General features: G+C 41.3%; 1 protein-coding gene across 3 annotated transcripts in view; it reads right to left on the minus strand.

Moving 5' to 3' along the window:
• ADAMTSL3 (ADAMTS like 3) overlaps positions 1–18,578 on the minus strand; it is a 351,370-nt gene that overhangs the window by 206,605 nt on the left and 126,187 nt on the right. For 2 of the 3 annotated variants that reach the window (XM_023254830.2, XM_045058725.1), the window contains 2 exons: positions 14,026–14,071; positions 4,718–4,954 (listed from right to left, as the gene is read on the minus strand). In XM_023254830.2, the coding sequence (XP_023110598.2) occupies positions 4,718–4,954; positions 14,026–14,071 (283 nt within the window). Of the gene's footprint in view, positions 1–4,717; positions 4,955–14,025; positions 14,077–18,578 lie in introns of those variants that run through there. The other variant, XM_045058726.1, reaches the window with a different exon arrangement.

Below are 18,578 nucleotides of genomic sequence, written 5' to 3' on the forward strand. Positions count from 1 at the left end.
GGCAGACATAGTTCTTCAGAGTATGAAAATGATATAGCTCAGAATACTGGATCTATATAAAGAAAGGAAGTGCATCAGAGAATGCATAAAGGCAAGTAAAATAAAAACATTAGTTTTTCTCATTGTTAATAGGTCTAAAAGATGATGGTTTATCAAAATGGTAACAGCAACAATGCGCTCAATTGTGTATGCTTGTGTGTGTGTGTGTGTGTGTGTGTGTGTGTGTGTGTGTGTTTATGCATTAGTGAAATGAATGATAGCAGTGATAAAAGGGATGCAGGGAGGAATCAGAATTTTTTGGTTATAGTGAAGAAGTCAAGCGTTATTCGAAAGTAAATTTGGATTAGTTGTAAATGTATACTACAATCTATAGGGTAACTACTAAAAAAAGAATTATAACTGATGTATCACATAAGGAAAGAAAATTCAATCATAAAATGCTCATTTAAAACTGCAAAACCCATGGGGCTCCTGGGTGTTTCAGTCAGATGAGCGTCTGACTCTTGATTTCGGCTCAGGTCATGATCTCACAGTCGTGAGACTGAGCCCCACGTCGGATTCTCTCTCTGTCTCCCTCTGCCTGTCTCCCCCACTCACACACACACTCTCTCTAAAATAAAATTTAAAACAAAAACTGTAAAATGAAGAAAAACAGTGGAGGAAAAATAGAAATACAGAACAGGAGTAACAAATAGAAAACAGGAACAAACATGGTATATATTAATCCAACCATATTAATAATCACTTTAAACACCACGGATCTAAATGTACCAATTAAAAGTAAAGACTGTCAGAGTGGATCAAAAAAACAAGATCCAATTATCCAATGTCTACAAGAACCCTCTTTTGAAGACATAAATAAATTAAAAGTAAAAGGATGGCAAATGATAGGGCATTCTAACATTAAACAAAACAAAACAGGAAAAAGAATATTAATTTCAGACAGAGCAGACTTCAGAGCAAGGGAAGTTATCAGGTTTAAGAGGGGCATTCATGTAATGATAAAGGGATCAATACTCCAATAAGACATTAACAATCCTTAATGTGTACGTGCCTAACAAGAGAATGTCAAAAAAAAAAATGAGGCAAAACTGATAGAACGGCAAGGAAAAATAGATGAATCCACTACCAGAGTAAGGAGAATTCAACACCCCTCTATTCGAAATGCACAGATCCAGCAGGGAGAAATCAGTAAAAACACAGTTGAACTCAACAGCATCATCAAAAGAACTGGATATAATTGATATCTCTTGACTATTTCTTTCTTTTTATTTAAAAATTTTTTTTTAACGTTTATTTATTTTTGAGACAGAGAGAGACAGAGCATGAACGAGGGAGGGTCAGAGAGAGGGAGACACAGAATCTGAAATAGGCTCCAGGCTCTGAGCTGTCAGCACAGAGCCCGACGTGGGGCTCGAACTCACGGATCGTGAGATCATGACCTGAGCCAAAGTCGGCCGCTCAACCGACTAAGCCACCCATCTCTTGACTATTTCTAGAACTATAAGATACACTTTCTTCTTAAGTTCACATGGAACATTCACCAAGACAGACCACATTCTGGAACGTAAAACACACCTTAACAAATCTTAAAAAAAAACAAAAATGGAATCATACACCATCTACTCTCAGACCACATTGGAATTAAACTAGAAATCAATTATCAGAAATACATCTCTTGACTCCATCTCTTGACTATTTCTAAGAACTATAAGATACACTTTCTTCTTAAGTTCACATGGAACATTCACCAAGACAGACCACATTCTGGAATGTAAAACACACCTTAACAAATCTTAAAAAGAAAAAAAATGGAATCATACACCATCTACTCTCAGACCACATTGGAATTAAACTAGAAATCAATTATCAGAAATACAGCTGGAAAATTCTAAAATACTTGGATATTAAACAACTTACTTCTAAACAACATGAGTCAAAGGAGACATCAAGAGAAATTTTAAGATATTTTGAGGAAAATGAAATTAATAATATTTACCAAAATATGTGGGATGCAGTAAAAGCAGTGCTTACAGGGAAATTTATAGCATTTCATGCATATATAAGAAAAAAAGAAAAATCTATAATCAGTCATCTAAGCTTCCACCTTAGGCAATTAGATGAAGAACAAATTAAATCCAAAATAATCATAAGAAGAGAAATAACAAAGACTAGGGGCAGAAATCAGTGAAATTGAAAACAGGAAATCAATAAAGAAAATCAATGAAACCAAAAGTTGGTTTTTAAAAAGATCAATAAATTCATAAATCTCTAACGAGGCTAACTAAGAAAAAAGAGAAGATACAAATTACTCTTGGAAGAAATGTAAGAGGGGACATCACTACAGATCTCATGGATATTGAAAAGATAATAAAGAGGGGTGCTTGGGTGGCGCAGTCAGTTAAGCATCCCAGTCTTGATTTCAGCTCAGGTCATGATCTCACAGTTCGTGAGTTCAAGTCCCGCATCGGGCTTTGCACTGACAGTACAGAGCCTGTTTGGGATTCTGTCTCCCCCTTTCTCTGCCCCTCCCCCACTTGCTCTCTCTCTGTTTCTCTCTCAGAATAAAAAACTAAACTTGAAAAAAATTAAAAGATAATAAAGAATATTATAAACAATTCTTTGCCTACAAGTTTGTTAACCTAGATAACACGGACCAATTCCTTCAAAGACACAATCAGCCAAAACTCACACAAGGAGAAAAAGATAATCTGAATGAGTCTCTATCTATTAAAGATATTTAATCGATAATTAATAGCCTTCTAAAGCAAAAAGCACCAGACACAGATGGGTTTATTGGTGAATTCCACCAAGAATTTAAGAAAGAAATTATACCAAATCTCTACAATCTCTTCCAGAAAATAGAAGAGAGAGTATTTTTTAACTCATTCTATGTGGATAGCATTACCATGAATGCCAAAACCAGACAAAGATGTTACAAGAAAACCACAGGCCAACATTTCTCATGAAAATAAATGTACTCCCTAACAAAAAGGCAAGCCAGGATCATGGATTTCTTTTTTTTTTTTTTTTTTTTTTTTTTTTTAGGATCATGGATTTCAACATCAATGCAATGATAAGTCATTGAGGGATTTCAATCGGTGAGTGACAAGTTCTTAAAATGAAACTCTGTCTTACCTTTCAAAGCAATCACTTGGGCTGCTGTGTGGATAATGGACCTGAGGGGGACTGTGGTAGAAGCTGGGAGATCAGGAGAGAAGGCCGGTGATAGCTGAGGTCAGAGGTGACAGAGGCTTAGACTAAGAAAGAAGTCATGCAGGCAGGGATGTCGGACTCAAAAAAAGACATTGAAGGCAGAATGACAATGGATGAGATGCGTGTGTTGGAAGAGGAGAATCAAGAATGACTCCACATTTTGCCGAGGCCAATTTCTAGATAAGCGAATGGAGGAAAGAGAAGCTACTTTGAATAGCAAGATCATGGCTCGTCTCTGTGATGTCTGAGAGGGCTGGTAGTGTCTACACTTGGTGGGTGGTTAGGCTGCTCATTTGCTGTTATTAATATTGTTTTTGTTACAAACATAATAGGGTAGATGGAATACTACACATGCATTATTTTAAAATATTTTTCCAGAAATTAAGGGAACAGCCTGGAAGCTGAGGAGGGGATAGGTGTCAGTTCCATGCATCACAGCTTTGCAAAATCTACTCTGAAAAACCTGCTGGAATGCATTCACGCTAAATTTGCAGGAGATAAATCACGCTCCCAAAGACCCAAGACAATAAATTAACTTAAAAAAATTTTTTTTAATGTTTATTTATTTTTGACAGAGAGAGAGAGAGAGACAGAGCATGAGCGGGGGAGGGGCAGAGAGAGAGGGAGACACAAAATGGGAAGCAGGCTCTAGGCTCTGAGCTGTCAGCACAGAGCCTGACGTGGGGCTCGAACTCAGAGACCATGAGATCATGACCTGAGCTGAAGTCAGACGCTCAACTGACTGAGCCATCTAGGTGCCCTGACAATAAATTAACTTTAAGAAAACAATGAGTTAAAAGGCTCTAAGAACCTAAGGAGGTTACCCTTCCAAGGTAAAGGTTCTCAACATGGGATCCCTGGACCAGCATCATCAGCATCTCCCTGTGAACTTATTAGAAATGCAAATTATCAGGCTCCAGCCCAGACCTAGTGGCTCAGAAACTCTGGGCAGGGGCCCAGCACCCTGTGTTTTAACAAGTTCTTCAGGGTGATTCTGACGCATTTTCTAGTTGGAGAAACCACTGACCTAGAGGAGTTGTAAGATGTCATATATTGCAATCTTTTGATTCTACGTGGACAAGGTCTACACTCTTTTCAGTAAGTACCACATAATTTAAAGGCAAGTAATCCTCTCTAAAATGTTTTTTGCGTGAAAATTATCAAAGACACTATTCCACCTGCATGAACAAAAGTAAAGAAACGAGTCTCGGGGCGCCTGGGTGGCGCAGTCAGTTAAGCGTCCGACTTCAGCCAGGTCACGATCTCGCGGTCCGTGAGTTCGAGCCCCGCGTCGGGCTCTGGGCTGATGGCTCGGAGCCTGGAGCCATTTTCCGATTCTGTGTCTCCCTCTCTCTCTGCCCCTCCCCCGTTCATGCTCTGTCTCTCTCTGTCCCAAAAATAAATAAACGTTGAAAAAAAAAATTAAAAAAAAAAAAAAAAAAGAAACGAGTCTCTGTCTTGAGAGTGGGCGTGGCCCCTCCTGGCAGCAGGTGTGGCTTACCTGGCAAATACCGCTGATACACATGTCCAGAGAGTCCGTGTTGCAGCGAGTTCCATCCAGTACCTTGGGTGCCAGCTCCACTACCAAGTTCTGTCCCCGTGCGTGACACTTGAGCGCGCAGGGGGCAGCAGGATCGTTGTATCGTGGAAGCCATTCATAATAACGCCCCTGATACTGGACGTCATTGTAGGCGGAGCACTGCTGGGCTCTGAAGTCTTCTGCATCAGGAGGGCAGTCCTGGAAGCAGAGAAGAAAGGCCACGTGCACATCACTCAGGGAGATAAGCCAACAGGGGCTGAACAAGTTTCCAAGAAGTCTCACAAGCCCAGATCCCACCATGTGCCTCTCACCTTGGAGTCCCGTCATTTCTTCCGTTGTCCTTTCGAATTCAAGACCGAATCTATAGCCGTGGAGTTCTACTAGGAGCTCCATGATAATGGGGACAATATTTATTCTGATCACTCTTCCACCCAGGTGTTTTTTCCCCCAAATAATTAAAGCCCATCATATTTAAATGCCAAATTTTGCTCTGTTTTAACCACCTCGGGTATAAGTTTTTAAATGCGTCACGGTCATCTTCTTCTTGAAACAAGGGACGCGTAACGCTTTTAATTCTTCCAGGTGACTCAAGGTCTTTATAGGGAACATTAATTATCATTCGTGCCCTCAAGAACCATTTCAGCATGAAGGATTACTTGGCCCTTACTTTAACTGGCCCCCAAAGCCTTGTGTTTTGTGAGAATTTGTGTTTGTTTCTTTGTTTCTGCTTGTTGTGATTGTCGTTTAATTCATGTGCCTTTCTTCCCTTTTGGGGGGAAGGGGGCAGGGGGTGGGCAGTCACTGCTCTTCTCTAGAACCTGGTGCCTGCCTTCAACTGGATCTACGATGGAAAGATAAACACAGCCTTTTCGATTTCTGTCTACAACAACAGCAAGGAAATTCTAAGTAAATGCTCCGGGGAGCTCTCATAATAATAGTAAAAAGTGTCTGGGCAAGGCTTGATGACTCAGAAATCTTTTTACTTAATTACTAATCCCTCCCATCTGCTATTTCCAAAGCCAGATGCTGGCTGACAAAATGTTACTTTAATCTTCAAAGCTGAGCATAAACTTCCCAACTGATGGGAATTAATTAATCCTATACTAATTTCCCAATTAAAAAAGAACAGACACAGAAAGGCATTATTTTATATATTTTTTTCTTGTTACAAAAGTAATCAATGGCCCTTATAAAAACTTTTGACAAATAGTTTTTATGGAAAAAAAAAACATAAATAACAAAGTTTCTTGTACCTAAATCCTTACACAAATCCTTGATGATTCCCCAGAAACAAACTTCTGGAAATAAAATTTCTGAGAAAAAGGGTGTGTTTCATGAGCTTTTCAAAACATGGCCAAATTGCCCTCCAGGAATTTCCCTCCTTATCATCACCAGGATCCATAAATTCCCTTTTTCTCTGTCTCTCTTCTCAGCTTGGATATTATCATTTTCTAAACATTTTCCAATCGTCCGTGTTCAATAGCATTTCATTGCTTGAATTTGCATTTCCTCTCATTATTTAGGTCTGATAGCTTTCATGTTTATTTGCCTTTTGTATTCATTCTTCAAACATTTCTTGTTTTCTCGCCTTCATTTATCTAGTGGAATGTTTGCCTTTTTATTATTTTTAACAGATAAAACTATCAACTTTCCTAATGAGGTTATCAACTCCATCATCTTACACTGGAAATATTTTTCCCATTTGATTTTGGTTTTGGTGCTTTATAAGTCAAGAAACTCTATGTTGCATGTAGTCAGTTCTATTAATATTTCCCTCTACATCTTCTTCCCTCATTCATGAGTTCAGAAATGCTTCCCACCCCCCGCCTAAGAACAGATAAATACTGAAATGCATGTTTCTAGTTCCTTTCTAGTTTAGCAATGATATTTAACTCTTTGTTACGTCTGGAATTTCCTTTGATGGATGGTGTAAGGTAGAAACCTAACTTTATTTTTTCTACAAACAGTTATTAATAAATTAGCAGGCAGGATCTTAAAATATGACTTCTTTCATTTCTCCCCTTTTTACTACTTGACTTCTGTGTCTTACGGTGTTTATGCTTTTGGCCTTCATAATCTGCTTCAAATCCTTTTTGGAAGTAGGTAGGGAATAAATAAAATATAATAAATAAACTTCCCCTGGGCTTGGTTGTATTAGTTTGCTGTGAATCATTCCAAAATCCTGGAATGTAGAGTATCCACATTTTTCCTGTTTCAGCAAGATTAAACCTTAACACAGGTCACACGGATGGAAGAGTCAAACTGAAGACTGGACGCGGTTGACCTTTCTCTCTTGAAATGTGTTTTCTAGCTGGCGCCAGGGAAGATAATCAGTTGATAAAATTATATGGCCTCCCTTCTCCCTAACCATGGCCAGTCTTCTCTGTATCTGACTCTTTGAAACCCATGCCCAAGGGTGTAAGAGAGCAGAGTGAAAATGATTTCCCTTGCATTAGGCTCACTGGTGTGGCAAGCATGCTTTAGGGACTGAAATTTCTTGCTGTCTGACTCCTGACTGCCTTCGACACCATAAACCAATGAAGTTTCCCCAAATTCACAAGGCTTAATTAACAGACAGCCTAAGATGCCAGCCTACACTTAGTCCTTGCTGAAAGGGTGACCAGGTTCGGACAAGGGACCCAGCCTCCTTGGCCACAGCTGATTATCGGAGGCAAACACCTAGTCCAGGCCAGGAATTTGGGATGGCAACAGAACAGCCAGAGCGGAGGACTCCCATGGCTGTGGGGCGGGGCTAGCCCTCTCTCTCCTGAGATGCCTGCCGAAGTGAAGCCAGCCAGTTCCCACAGCAAAGAAGAATGCACCAGACATGAAAGAAGGAAGGCTGACAAACCAGGTATTTCACCAGGAGTACATAACCTGGGTTTCTCACTGTCTGATTCCTGGCGCCAGGCCCTCAAGGTGTGCTGATACCCAAATTCCAGTAAATATCCGCACATCCATCCAGTGAATCCCATTTTTCTTGAGCTAATTAGAGTGGCCTCCGTTCCTGGCAAATGATGATCCTGATGAAGAAAGACACCCTTGTATCTGCGTCGCGCTCTCTCGTTTATCAGGGGTCATCACTGACATTCTTTCTTTACCACCCCCCTTTGACGGAGGTGGGTCAGAATTATCATTTCCTTCATTTTAGAAATGGAGAAAACTGTGATCTAAGAAGTCTTCGGTCACTAGTCCAAAGACACACAGCTAGAATATGACACGGCCAAGACTGATTCCCAACCTAACAAGCATTCCATTATATGATACCACTTTCTGGTAATCTTGGGAGACGTGGAGGATTTACATTAAATGCTTCCTTTTACTTGGCATTCTTCCAGTGTCCACAGTAAGCCTGTCTGGTCGGCTTCAGCTGGGTTCCCTGCCCTGGTGCAAGACAACGTAGGGATTCTTGTGTCTTCAGTAGTTTAGCTGACCCTTAGGAAGGTTGAATGCTAAACATTCTTAGGGATTTCCCTAAGAAGCATTTCTCCCTATCAGTTAAGACAACACGTTTATTAAGTATACTTTATGGGTTTTGCATATGTTACATGCCATGGACAACATAAAACAATAACCCACCGTTGTCATTTAGAGAGCTTGTAATCTTGGAGATGTAGCATCCACATGCATGAAATACACTGGTGCATTGTTTGTATTTATAGATTCATAAGTACAGCTTTGCAATGAAAGCAATAAAATCGTTGTCCAAGTGTTAAATGAAAACTTGACTGAGTGGAATAAGTAAAGAAGAGATCCTACATTGGGAAGACTTGACTCCAACAGGAGTAGGCAGCCAGACTGAAAAGCACAGAAAATGAGAAGGAGGAGGAGGACAGAGATTAGGAGGAGAAGAGGAAGAAGGAGAGGAAGGAGGACAAAACGGGTAACAACTAGCACCCATTCAAGGACCATCCTAAAGACAGAGATTTCTTCTCCCTCCTAAAGCTATGAAAATACATAAACCGTTCTCATGGACAACTGAGGGAGAAATGCCAAGACAGGGAGATTACCTAAGACACACAGCATTTTTATGCAAAAGAGATAGACCATTACCTAGGGGATGATTTATATAATAGGACTGAACCAAGCTTTAATTTGGATTATATATTTAGGTAATTCTTCCCAGATAACCAGTGAGTAGGGACTTAGGGGAAATGCGATTTCTGTTGTAAGCAAATTTTAAAATTTTATTTTGTCTTCATATCCAAGCTGTACTAGCTGTACTAGGAGGTAAATTTGGGGATCCTGTTATATAACCGATGCCAAAATTTCCAGCCCGGAAATAAATTACTGCGAGTGACCATTATAAAAAGCCACAGTTAGCAAATGACGCATCATGGAAAAATGATATTTCAGATGAGATTTAAGGGATGGCATGATGTGAATGGGACAACACGCGGGAAACTACAAAAGCGACAGAGAAACAGCAGAAATACATTTAGTGGCTATGAGGGACAGGGAACGGACTTGTCCAGTGAGGGTAGAAGTGACGAGCTCAATACGGAAAAGTCTAACCAGTTTCCGGAGGTCCCTGAAAGCAAGTGAGGGGAATTAAAAGCAATAAGGATTCACGGAGGGGACTGGCACAGAAAACACGGCATTTTAAGAGGGCCGGTGTGATGGCCGATGGACGGGGGTAGGAGCCGCGACAATAGAAAGCAAAGAACACCTCTCAGGGGAAACCGCCAGGAATTAGCCATCCATAGGACCCATGGTATGAAGAGTCTCTCGAGGGTCACATCAAATGTTGCTTTGTCTAGAAAGCCACCAGGGACCCCACGGTGCTGAGTTAACCATTTCTCCCCATCTGCGCTCACAGAAAAATGTGCTCATGCTTGCAAAACCACTCTCAGCCAATTATGATAGACTCATTTTTAAATGTATTTTCCCTTTGCCCTCTTCCAGCATTGCCTTTGGTACCATACATATAAAAAACGAGTAGTCAAATTCAAGTATTAGAACTCCTTGCTGACGCATAGGACTTCCTTTGGAAAGTCTCCACTGGCTCTGGGATACGCCTGATAAGGAAAACTCTCTCCCGAGGCCCCAGGGGCCTGGCCCTGGCTGTGAGGGTCTTGGCTGAGCACGACTGGAGGGTTATCTCTGAAGACGGCAGGTAGCTGGGATTAGGGGATGCTCCCCTAATCCTACAGGCCCTCAGCCCAAAGCACCATGTTCCCTGACAGAACGAAGCCAGGGAGAGCCGCAGAACCACAGCCTGATTTTTCAGGGAGGGCAGCGTGGTCCTCATTTCCTGGCCATGCCTCCTTTTCCTGTACACGGGGAGTGGAATGTCTCCTTCCAGGGCCTCTGATGTGTGTGCCGAATGCATCCACACTTCACAACGAAAGGATATTCGATCTTCGAGCGCCTGGAGCCTGTCGTTCTCAGATATCTTCTCCTGAAGTGGGCACAAGTCAGGAACGCGGCTGTCGGGGTCCGTCCGCATCAAGCCAGATCCTCCCCTGTGCCGGGGACCCCCTGGGCCACTGAAGTGGAAAGCCCATGCCACGGAGGGCTTCATTTCCATGACTTCCCTCAGCTGCTTCTCCTCGTCCTTTCTCTGCTGTTCCCTGATCTCTGTCCCTGGCCGACTGTGAATTTTCAGGAGGTCTCCCCTGCAGCTTCCGTAACGGTGTCTGAAAGGGGAACGTTCTGGCAACCGCCCCTGCCAGTCAGTCCTGTGTTTGTGGGTCGGGAAAAGCAGCCACGTCTTAAACCACCGTCCGTAGTGTTTTCCCATCCCCTAACAAAGCTCAAGACCGTTCAGGCTCCTTTCCAAGAGGCAGGCTGGTGTAGCACTCCAGAGCCTGGGGGTGGACTGCCTGGGGTTTAATTCAGCTCTGTGACCTTGGGCAGGTTACCTAAATCTCCTCCTGTGTAGGAGTGGATATAAAAATAATACCCACTTTGTAGAGATGCTATGAGGACTATCATGGGTTTGTTCGCGGTCAGGCACTTAGAGTAATGCCTGCACTTAGGAAGTACTTAATAAGTGTGCTCTATTATTATTATTATTATTATTATTATTATCATCATCATCATTATTAGTGATTTTTGCTAACAGTTAGAAAGCTTGTACACATAGATGACAAACTCTGTGGTTCTGAGGCTGAGAGCTTGAGGCTTCAGATAAGGAGGAACAGAAGTACGAGCCATCTCCAGGATGGGATGGAAGAGTAGGTCCCTGGGGCTCACTGGCAGTGACCTCTGATCCTCCATGGAGGCGGCTTCCCTGATCACTGAGATGGTGAGGTCCCTCCGGTGGGAATGGGAGGTCTCGCGGCCCGATGGGATAGGCTCTCAGGCCCCAGAGCTATAGGTGTGGACATCTCTGAACCACAAGGCAAATCTCCCTCATAAGAGGGCTTCATCATGGAATCACAAAAGGCAGCTTCCTTCAGAAAAGTGGGTGATGGGCCCCATCTCCAGGGACACGGGAAGCCACTGGCTGCCGTGCCAGCATGGCCGCCTTCAGCCGGGACACTGAATGACAGCGAGAAGCTGGGGTGCACTGATGGGAGCCCGGTTCCCTCTCTCCTGGAGGTAGGTCATAGACTGGTCCCCCTCCTGCCCTCTGCACCACCCTGCGCAACACAGAGGTGGCGATTTCAAAAGGGAGAGTCTAAACCCCAATTAACAAAGCAGGAGGCAGGGCACCTGAGTGGTTCGGGCAGTCAAGCATCCAACTCTTGGTTTCGGCTCAGGTCACGATCTCACAGTTCATGGGATCATGCCCCACACTGGGCTCTGCGCTGACAGCACGGAGCCTGCTCGGGATTCCGTCTCTCCCTCTCTCTGCCTCTTCCCTACTGGTGCTCTCACCGTCTCTCTCAAAATAAATAAATAAACATAAAAAAATAATAAAGCAGGAAGCAACTCCAGAAAAGATGTGACTATCTTTGTGCCCCGAGTTCATGGGGTTACTTCACTTATGGCACTTGACCTCCTTGTGACGATTCTATGTATATTCCCAGGAACGTACTGTATATCTCTCCTGCGAAGGAACAGACTCCTTAGAGATCCCCAGCAGCTGGGGCTGCACGGACCCCCTCTGGTCTGCGGGAGGACTTGAGCACGCACGACTGCACCCCACGGCCGTGAAGGACTTGCCACAACCCTCCTTCCTTGCCTAAAAGGAATTCGGTGGAAAAACTCTGAGCTTGCGATGGCAGGCATGGAGATTAACACCGCATTCTTATGAAATCTCTGTAAGGACTCCAACGCTGAGAACTACAAGGAGCAACATTCACACTGCTCTCCTCTCTGCTGGTCACCACCTTCTACACATGTATTTCTCCCCAGCCTAGAAGGTGGTAAAGGTTCCTGCAGGATCCTCCCAGAGGGGCCCTCAGTTAGAGACCACAGGGACCCCCCAAGTCCCACGGAGCCTCAGGGGCATGGGATCTTCACTCGAGTGCACCAAAGTCCTAGCCCTTGTACCTGAGATGTGGTAGGTTGTAGTAGATTATGTTGTGTGCCCACATTGTATGACCGACACTCCCAGACCCTCGTAACACTTGTGTTGAAGAAGATGCCTTCTTGAAATTCGCGAGAGCACAGAGCACACACAGACACGCATGCACGCAGAGACCCAAGAATGAAATCTCAAACTGCCACACCTTGATCTGGGCGTTTAAAATGAATTCTCCTTAGGGGTGCCTAGATGGCTCAGTTGGTTGAGCGCCCAACACTTGATTTCAGATCATGTCATGATCCCAGGGTTGCAGGATTGAGCCCCACATCGGCCTCTGCACTTAGTGTAGAGCCTACTTAAGATTCTCTCTCTCTCTCTCTCTCTCTCTCTCTCTCTCTCTCTCTCCCAAAAAAAAACCTAAATATAAAAAACAACTTAAAAAAATAGGCACCAGGCAAAAGGCAGTAGACCTAACCGCCTCTTAGATAAAACCCTTAGGTTGTTAATGAATTCACGTGCTTGTATAGGAGACAATGCTAGACTGGGTTTGCACCCACGTGCCCACCTTTGTGCCGAGGTCAATCTCTCTCTCTGCCTTTGGTGCCCCAACCTGGACCCCAGCTCATTGAATTAAGCATCATGCACACGTGTGTGTCCCGATTCCTTGGACCTCTATCTGGTCGTAGGACATGTGAAATCTATTTGCCTTGTCACCCAAAATTTCTCCGAAGATATAACGGACACCAATCTGGCTGCCCAAGGCCTGAGTGATATTGGAGTTTGCCCAATAAATAAGTGCCCATGTTTCCCACTTAAATTTGAAACCAGCTGTAAGAGAAAGAAAAACACTTCTGCTTGGTCACTGATAAAAACCGCAAACATGGCTGAGCCCCGCAGTCAGAAGGTCTCGCTCACACTGCGTGCCCAGGGCTGCTCCCCCAGGAAAAGTTTTGGTCTGCGGAAGACAAGCACTCAGACAAGACTTCTGTCTCACACTGGCCCAGGACAGAGAAGGGAGAGACAGGGACAAAGCCCCAGTGAGTAAAATTTTTTAAATAAATTAATCACAACCAAGGGAAGAAAATGGACTTAGAGAAAATCTAAATCTCACTTAGACTTCCAGATTCTCATAGTTTCCTTTTATTTCCCTTCATTTTGATTTGGGTATATATCACTAACAAGGGAAATGTTTTAAGTGGAAATAGGATTGGTTCCTTCTGATATCTATTTTGCATTTTCAGATCTGTCAAGCAAAATGTCTGCATTTTGTTTTTAAGTGCTCAGCGTTGTAGAATAAGAGTGAGGTTTCTAAACCCATCCCTATGTGGGATTTTCTTGCATCACCTATAGAGCTCTCTTAACATATTGCAGTGGGCAGGACAGGTGGTTTGGAGCAGGGAAAGGAAGCAGAGACCAGTTCAAGTCTGTGCTCTTCCTTTGAGACCCTTGGAAAATAATTTTACTTCTCTCAGCCCCAGGCCCCCTCATTTGCAAAAAAGAAATAACCACACCTCATCTGCCTACATCTCAGAGACTGTGTGAAGGTCCAATGACATACCGTACCTAAGAGCACTTTGAACTTTGAAGGTGTTTTACAGGTATTAGGTATTGTTTCGATGAATTCAGAAATTATTAAATACTTGCCAAATAAGTTTATACATTTGAAATGGCCTCAAAAGGTAGTAGAAATGGAAAGCACGAGATATACAAAAATCTGTTGTCAATTAAAAAATACTTAAATTTTCCACAAAGGGTACCAAGAAGCCATTAGCTTTACAGTACACATTATAATATTCTAACTTAAAACATGAACTTATTTTATTGGATTATATATTTGTGTTATAGAACTTACATGGTTGCTGCACGTCTTGTATCGAATATTCTGCCCTTCGCAATTCCTAGAGGAAAAAAGAGGACAAAGAAATGATTTCATAGAAGTGGTAAGCAGCACAAAAGAAAAAAGGGAAGGGAAGGGAAGGGAAGGGAAGGGAAGGGAAGGGAAGGGAAGGGAAGGGAAGGGAAGGGAAGGGAAGGGAAGGGAAGGGAAGGGAAGGGAAGGGAGAAAAAGAGAGGAAAGGAAAGGAAAGGAAAGGAAAGGAAAGGAAAGGAAAGGAAAGGAAAGGAAAGGAAAGGAAAGGAAAGGAAAGGAAAGGAAAGAAGGATGGAGAAGGGAGGGAGGGAGGGAGGGAGGGAGGGAGGGAGGGAGGGGAGGGAGGAAGGAAGGAAGGAAGGAAGAACAATAAATACAAGGTGATACCGATAAAACTTTTATTGTTTATGTCACCTCAGAGATTCAAAGCTTAAATTCTAAGAAATAACTTTCAGAAATCAGGAGGGCAAAAAGTCTCATGAAAGTGTCACTTTAAAGAGAGTGAATTCTTGAGCTGAATTAATGTCATGATATTACTTATGTGCAGTTTTTACTCTGGGATCCATATGACCACTGAAATGAACGTGTGTGCATACTTGAACTACGGGTAGAAGCATTTGGGCACCATGCCCCTCACACACTGAAGCAATCTCAGTCAGCTGCACATTCCGTGACCTCCTTCTCTAATCCATACGGTGATCTCGGCAAGAAATCTGCTTGAGGCGATGCGTCCACTTCTGATTTCGACTACTGGCCTTACTAAATGGATACTACGAAATAGGGTCCGGGGGGGCTTTCTCGGGAAACCAGTACCGTAGGGTCTGAAGTCACATACAGGTTTGAGAATCCTCTGGAAAGGATCACCGCGTACCGTATCCTCCCCTCCAGCCACTGGTTCTAGAACTTTGCCACTCATTCTCTGAGCAGATTTTTCCTTGGATGTTTGAAGTTCCTTGTGGCAGGAACTTTCCCCAGTCAGCGCTCGCTAGTCTATAGTTTATATTAACTCCTTAAAGTTATCCGATCCACTAATGGCACCTCTCCCGATTTTTCAATTACGTGTTTTTACCTTTGGTATTCCTGGTCAGTTCAATGGCAGATTTGCAGCAAAGAAAGCTAACCACAGGCTTCACTCATCACCTTGTGTTAAAAGTCAACAGATACTATTTCAATTGTTTTAAAATATTTAGCCCTAGAAGAAGAGAAATCTTCACCGAGTGGATCTGATTTTTTGCTGGTATGGCTTAAATAAGAGCCTATATGAAATGATTCACAATCTGTTTCGGCAATATACAATTCACGGCACACGCTGACGATTCTATTTTTATTGATTACAAAAAGAGTAAGTGAACACTAATAACATGCCAAGAAGTATAAAGGAGGATAATCGATCTTTCCAAATCCCATCACCAAGATTTACACTCTCCATATTTTGGCATCCAATCATCCAGTATTTCTGCATGATTTACTGACAGATGTGAAAGCATACTACTAATTCAACTTTGTATTAGTTTTGATCTAAGATAGCAAACATTCCTCCCGCTTTACTACTAATTCTTTGAAGAAATTCTTTCAATAACTACATAAAAGTCCATTATGCAGACATTACAGTTTTTATAGTTTTGAATTTAAAATTTTCTTCACTGTGGTAAAATCCACATAACACAAATTTACGTCTTAACCATTTTTAGGTCTACAACTCAGCATTAAGTATATCCATACTGTAGTACAAACATTACCTTTCATGGTTATTATTCTGCCTCCTTTTCCCCCCGTAGTTTTTAAATTTACATACGGTGAAATTCACTTTGGGGGGGGGCGGTGTACAATTTTATGAGGTTTTACAAATCCACCCTCCCCCTGACTCGTTTGCTTTTCACGTTGTGATTATTTTGTATTTTATTATGTCTCCTGATTTTTGATCCCGCGTTTCACTTCTCCTTCCTTTGCCATCCTTCTCAAACTGCCCCTTCCCCACTTATGTCTCATATCATATTCATGTTCCTTTCTGTTGCATTTGCAGAATGTACCCCTCATGGAAGTGAGAAGGCATATGGGAGGAAGTCTGGGGGTGAAAAAATAAAAGCATCGTAGCTGCCTCCGAAAGCATTATCTACATGATAGTTAAATTTCTGAACCTGAAGGCAGACAAGGTATCCGATTAGTTGCCCCTTTTTAATGTAATTCTCATGACTTTGGGATGAGAACACCTTCCCAGATGTTACTGTAAAAGACTGATCCAGTCTTGGTATTTGGTAACACTTCCTATATCCTTTTTTTGTGTGTCTTGTCATAGGTATATGGCTCTGAAATTTATTAAACCTTCAGTGAGGCTACATCAAACTTTAAATATTCAAGAAGCACCAACTGGGAGGCTGGCGGGAAAACAGTATTAGGGTGGAGAAGGCTCTCTCTTGGTCAAGGGGAAGTGACGCCATTCTCCTGGGAGACAACAGCTATGCCAGTGGACAAGGTCATGTACTTACATAACTTATTTCATTGTGCTTTTTATGTGTGGAAAAAAAGAAGAAAATAAATTACAGAAACAGCGAAAGGGTAATTTAAAGTACTCTGTTTACTTTGGAAAGGCCCCGAATGAGGAAAGCAGCTAATAGATTAGGGAAGTGATAACCAAAACTTTTGAACCATGCTGACTTGGAACCCTAAAAAGCTTTTAATTCTCCTTTCCAGAGAGCAGGAAAATGGCAAAGATACATTTTAAGAGAGTATCTGAATTGATCTAAATACTGATATACAAACAATGTCAAAACTTAGGAAGCATGGAGTTTTCTCTAAAAGCGTTTTGGGACTTCAAAAAAATTATCCCAGATGCATTTTTCCCAACTGCTTGACTTCAGCCACCTAAATGAAAAACAAAATTACTTTTAGAAGAAGTTTAAAACTAAAAGGAAAGAGCCTATGAGGTGAAAACAGCTGATGATTGTGTCTCAGGTCTGCTGTGTGGCCCATAGAGTCATGGTCCACACCCCACGGTCCCGATTATAAGCCTAGCATCCAGGAGGCATGAACTTGTACCCCAACTGGTGAGCCTGAAAACCTACATGTGAAACATCAGTGTATCTCCACTACAAATCCCACCACAACAGCAGCAAAATGGTATGGAAAGAGCATTTTACCGCATGAATTCTCAAAATATAAAGGACCATTCCGGATTCATCCTTCTCCAACAACTTCTTACCAGGAAGTACTATGTACCATGATGTGGATATAAAGATTCAGGGACACTATCTCTCAATTCCCCTAACACATCAGTAGTTTTATATATATATATATATATATATATATATATATATATATATATATATATATATATATATATAAAATATATATATTTTTAAATTTATATATATATTTATTTATATATATATATTTACTTATATATATATTTTTAAATATATGTTTATATATATATATTTTTAAAAATATATATATTTTTAAATTTATATATATATTTATTTATTTATATATATATTTATATATATATTTATATATATATTTATTTATAAATATATATATATTTAAAATATATATATATATTTTTAACCCAACCATCTGGCCAACATTTTTAATGTTCTACCTAGCACACAGTAAACTCGCTGACTGGTCTCTATTGATGTGGCTTTGGTTACAATTTAGCATGAAAATGAATCACCACTTTATGAAACAGGCATAAAATGAAATGCAAGTTATTTTAAAGTTAAGGACACTGGAGTCCTAATTCCCCAAGCAGGAACCTGCCAGCTTATTCTGGAAATAATTCCTTTGGCCTGCAGCAACTGAGCTACAGAAATATTGCTTCCAAGTTTTTAATTTCATTCTAATTATTATATGCAAGAGCTAATGGTTATCAGGAGTATATGAAAATTCAAGAACATCATTTCACAATTATGTATTTTCTATCCATTACAACATTCATAACACCCTGAAATTGGAGATTTTTGAAGCCATAAATTTATGAATATATAAAAAACATATGTTGATTCCACATGAGGATACATTAAAAACATTAATAAAATTTCCCCGAAGTTTATAGCAGGATAATTTATTACATTCATTTGATGATATATTGACTCAAACACTAGTGTCTTAAAGACTGAGAAGCATGTGTCTGAAGAATAAAAATATATTAATTTTTTAAATAGTAGTTAACTTAAATCTGTGTTCCCCATGGCTGGCAGTTGACTAGAATATCAAGTTACAAATTTCTGCAAGACAGACATTCTGGCTGGGGCACGCTTTGCAGTGCAAAAGAAATGACTGTGTATTTAAATATAATCAAAGTCTGAAAAAAAAATTATCCACAAAAAATAAATGAGCAAAAGAGCCACATTCATCCCCTTCCCTAAATCATGAATTTAATTCACTTCAATAAGTGTCCCGATAACAACAGAGGGCACTGAAATGCTTTCAAAAGCTTTGGGATGGCTTTTTGTTTGGTTTTGTATGTAACCACCTCCATATTCCTTTTCCAAGAAAAACTGACCACAGAGCTCAATATTCATGAAGACTTAACA

This window comes from Felis catus, chromosome B3 (assembly GCF_018350175.1).
Source record: "Felis catus isolate Fca126 chromosome B3, F.catus_Fca126_mat1.0, whole genome shotgun sequence".
In the NCBI taxonomy this organism is placed as follows: domain Eukaryota; kingdom Metazoa; phylum Chordata; class Mammalia; order Carnivora; family Felidae; genus Felis; species Felis catus.